This window comes from Talpa europaea, assembly GCF_964194135.1.
Source record: "Talpa europaea genome assembly, chromosome: 12".
NCBI classification, from domain to species: Eukaryota; Metazoa; Chordata; class Mammalia; order Eulipotyphla; family Talpidae; genus Talpa; species Talpa europaea.
In genome coordinates, this window is record NC_140079.1 from 23,282,312 (window position 1) to 23,285,804 (window position 3,493).

General features: G+C 38.5%; 1 protein-coding gene across 1 annotated transcript; it reads right to left on the minus strand.

Annotated features, from left to right (window-relative positions):
- Positions 1-360: 360 nt before the first annotated feature.
- Positions 361-1,313, minus strand: LOC311182157 (olfactory receptor 8D4-like; the record flags this gene model as incomplete). Its single annotated transcript, XM_084250754.1, has 1 exon — positions 361-1,313. Exon 1 carries the CDS (start codon positions 1,294-1,296, stop codon positions 361-363), a length of 936 nt encoding a protein of 311 aa, XP_084106880.1. The 5' UTR covers positions 1,297-1,313.
- Between the last annotated feature and the right edge of the window lie 2,180 nt (positions 1,314-3,493).

Here is a 3,493-nt window from a genome sequence, read left to right on the forward strand (position 1 = left end):
GTTGCATGAACTCCAATTTGGTATGGTATTTTGTCTGATATGAATGTGTTGTATTTCATGATTTTGTGTTTTTATGACCTGGTTAAAAATTAAATATAAATATTGATGTTCAATCCCAGCATGGCATTAAACTTTAAAATTTGGAGTTTTGCACTTTCACACTTTTTTAAACATCCTATTAATCTTATTAAGTAATTGCAATATAATATTTCAGATATTTATTCAGAATTATATATGAACATAACTTTAACAATAACTATATCTATACTTTCACCTCACTTCAACTTATTTTTAAATGGTAGTATGTAAACACACACACATATCATTATGATATACCAATAAGTCTTAAAAGTGTATTCGTTATGAAGATGTTTTTCTCTTTAAGAGTGTCATCAGTGCATTTTGCACTTCCTTATTCCTTAGACTATAAATCAGGGGATTCAACATGGGAATCACAATTGTGTAAAATACAGAAGTGACTTTCTCCTGGATGGCTGAACTGCTGGCAGCCGGTTTGAGATACATGGACATGAGAGACCCATAAAAAATAAGAACAGCTGTCAAGTGGGAGCCACAGGTGCTAAAAGCCTTAGACCTGCCCTCTTTAGATTGGATGCGGAGGATGCTGGAGAGGATGAAAGCATATGAAATGATGATTGTCACACTGGTGGTTATCATGTTAAATCCACCAAAAACAAAAATCAAAAGTTCTTCAATATACGTGCTGGAACAGGAGAGTTTCATAAGGGGGACAATGTCACAGTAATAATGCTTAACGATATTTGACCCACAGAAATCCAAGCTTAACAAACAACCCTCAAAAACCATGGAAAGGGTAAAACCTGCTGAGAAGACAGCAGCCACCAGCAGAGAACAGACCCGCGGGGACATGATGACATTGTAGAGCAGGGGGCTGCAGATGGCGACATAGCGATCATAGGCCATTGCTGCCAACATGTAGCACTCAGAAACGGCACACAAAGAGAATAAAAAAAACTGGATAGTGCATCCAGAATAGGAGATAGCTTTATCTCTGCTTAAAATCCCTACCAGCATTTTGGGGATAATAACAGAAGAATAGCAGAAATCTATAAAAGATAAACTACTGAGGAAATAGTACATGGGAATGTGAAGTTGAGAACTCAACACAATTATGGAGATCATGCCGAGATTTCCCACGATGGTAGCTATGTAAATCCCCAAGAAGAGGAAGAAAAGGGGCAGTTGAAGCTCAGGTTGGTCAGTTAATCCTGAAAGAAGAAACTCGGTCACTGTGGACTGATTTCTTTTACCCATTCTTCTGTAGAAATCTGTGGAGACCAGAGGAAAGAGCCCAGTGAGATAGGCAGAGACCCAGCTCAGCTCCCATTCCCTATTCATTTTCTGTTATCAACTTGTAGCCTGTTCTGTGCCTCCACTGAGGACAGGTTCTCCACTAGGAAGTCAGCTGCAGGTAAAGCAATCTTTGTACCTATAATTTGCGTAAATTTTCAGAAACAATCCAGTGTCTCAAATTCTTTTAGCAAAATACAAAGTCTTTAACTCCAGTGTCAGAAAGAAAACATGGCTAAAGACCATGGAGGAAGCTTTCTAAGGCTAATCAGCAAAGGAGCAGCATAAGGAAAGGGCTGTGGGGACCTTCCTGCTGGTGCAAGGGATTAAGTCTTACCTCTATGAAGTTATGGGCAGCCACTGCAGCATTTCGATCCCTGGCCAGGGAGCTAACCCACATGGTGCAGCAGACCTCTCCTATCTTGCCCGCTGCTCCCCTCAGCAGTGTATTTGAGTCAATTCACCTGTTCTGCTCCCCACTCCATCTCTGGTGAATCCTCTCACTCCTCCCCTCTGGCTTACACCCCAGCTATTGTATGCATAAATAAATAAAAATAAATTATTTTTTTTTTAAAAAGAAAGGGCTGTGGGCTGAGATAATGCTTTTGCTGAGGACCCATTCACTTCTGTGTGACCTGCTTCCAGGATTTCAGCAGAGAAATTGTCTCTTGTTAAGGCCAATAATGATTTCTGGGCAGGGTTTCCAAATGTGTTCTGCAGAGTATTATTAATTCTGGGGCTGTGGTAATACCTGTACATGAAATATCACAGGATGCTATGACTTCAGACATTTCTATTTAAACCAATAAGTTTCTTAACTGGAGAATATTTCATAACCTCCAAAATAACATATAACTCACAATATTTTCAAAACTTATTTAGTGATCATCTTCCCCTCCCACTTAAAAAAACCCACATGTTAACACTCTCTGGCTCAGGGTAACTAGAAAACTGAGTTTTCATTCCTAAATATCCTCCAGATTGTTCTAATCATAAACTGACTTTCTGATCAAATTCAAGTTCTACATACACTTCATTAAAGCAGGCCCCCCCCATGTTTCTGCTGTCTGAATCTCTCCTTATTTTCTGGGGTAGGAAATATAAGAACACTGAAGAGATCTTAATTCACTTCTTCCAGTGCTGCCCATTTTTGTACAGCAAGCAACCCAGGTGTTTATGTTTCCACAGGCGACTCGGGTGTGGCACTTCCCATTCTCACCCAGAATTCTCCCAGGAGGGGAAAAGGTGGCACATGTGGGAGCTGGGTGTTTCAGGTTCAATTAGGAATTATGTCTGAAAAATATGATCTCTCTCCCCCCACTTTACTTCTCTTTTCCTCTTGTGTTTACCCAGATAATATAAAGAGCCCCATTCAGACATCTGCTTTAGCACATTCTCAACATGAGCAGCCCACGATTTACCTCTCTCCAGGCTTTTCAAGAAGCTCTTCATGACTTCCTACATATAATCTGTTACTACTCTACTAGGAGACAATCTTTGGGCCATTGAAGTTCCCTACCATGTCAATGTCAGTACCTCCTCCCAATTTCCCAAGTCAGTTTCAATCAAGGAAGTTTCATAGCACTTAACAGTTGTTCTCTGAGCAAGCAAGTTCCAGTTCTGCAGAACACTTGACATGTGTATCTGTGGGTTTTTTTTTTTGTTTGTTTTGTTTTTTTTAATCCTAAGGGATGCCAACAGAATAATCATGTACAAAACAGAGGTAGTCCCATTGTGCTTTATGTGTTAGTGACATACCTTAGTCTGCTGCACTGATTTACCTGATTCAGGCCTCTTGTAATGGTAGCAACTCAAAAGGAATTTAGTAATTTAAAAGGTATTTTAAAGCATTTCAGTGTACCCAAAGTATCATTAAAATGATAACAATTAAAAGTATTTTACAAAAGTGGAGTCTCAAACAGTATTGCCCAAGAGAACTAAATTGCACATAAATAGAAAATTTAAAATTTTCTGGAAGCCCATTTTTAAAAAAGTGAAAACATACAGTTGAAATCAATTTTAATGCTATAATTTATTCACTTGGTAAATCCAAATCATCTCATTTTAAAAAGTAATGATATCAAGGTTATAACTAGGTGTTTCACATTCTTTCAGAAATCATTAGATTTCATAATTTATTTTATGCTTCAGCAATTCTAAA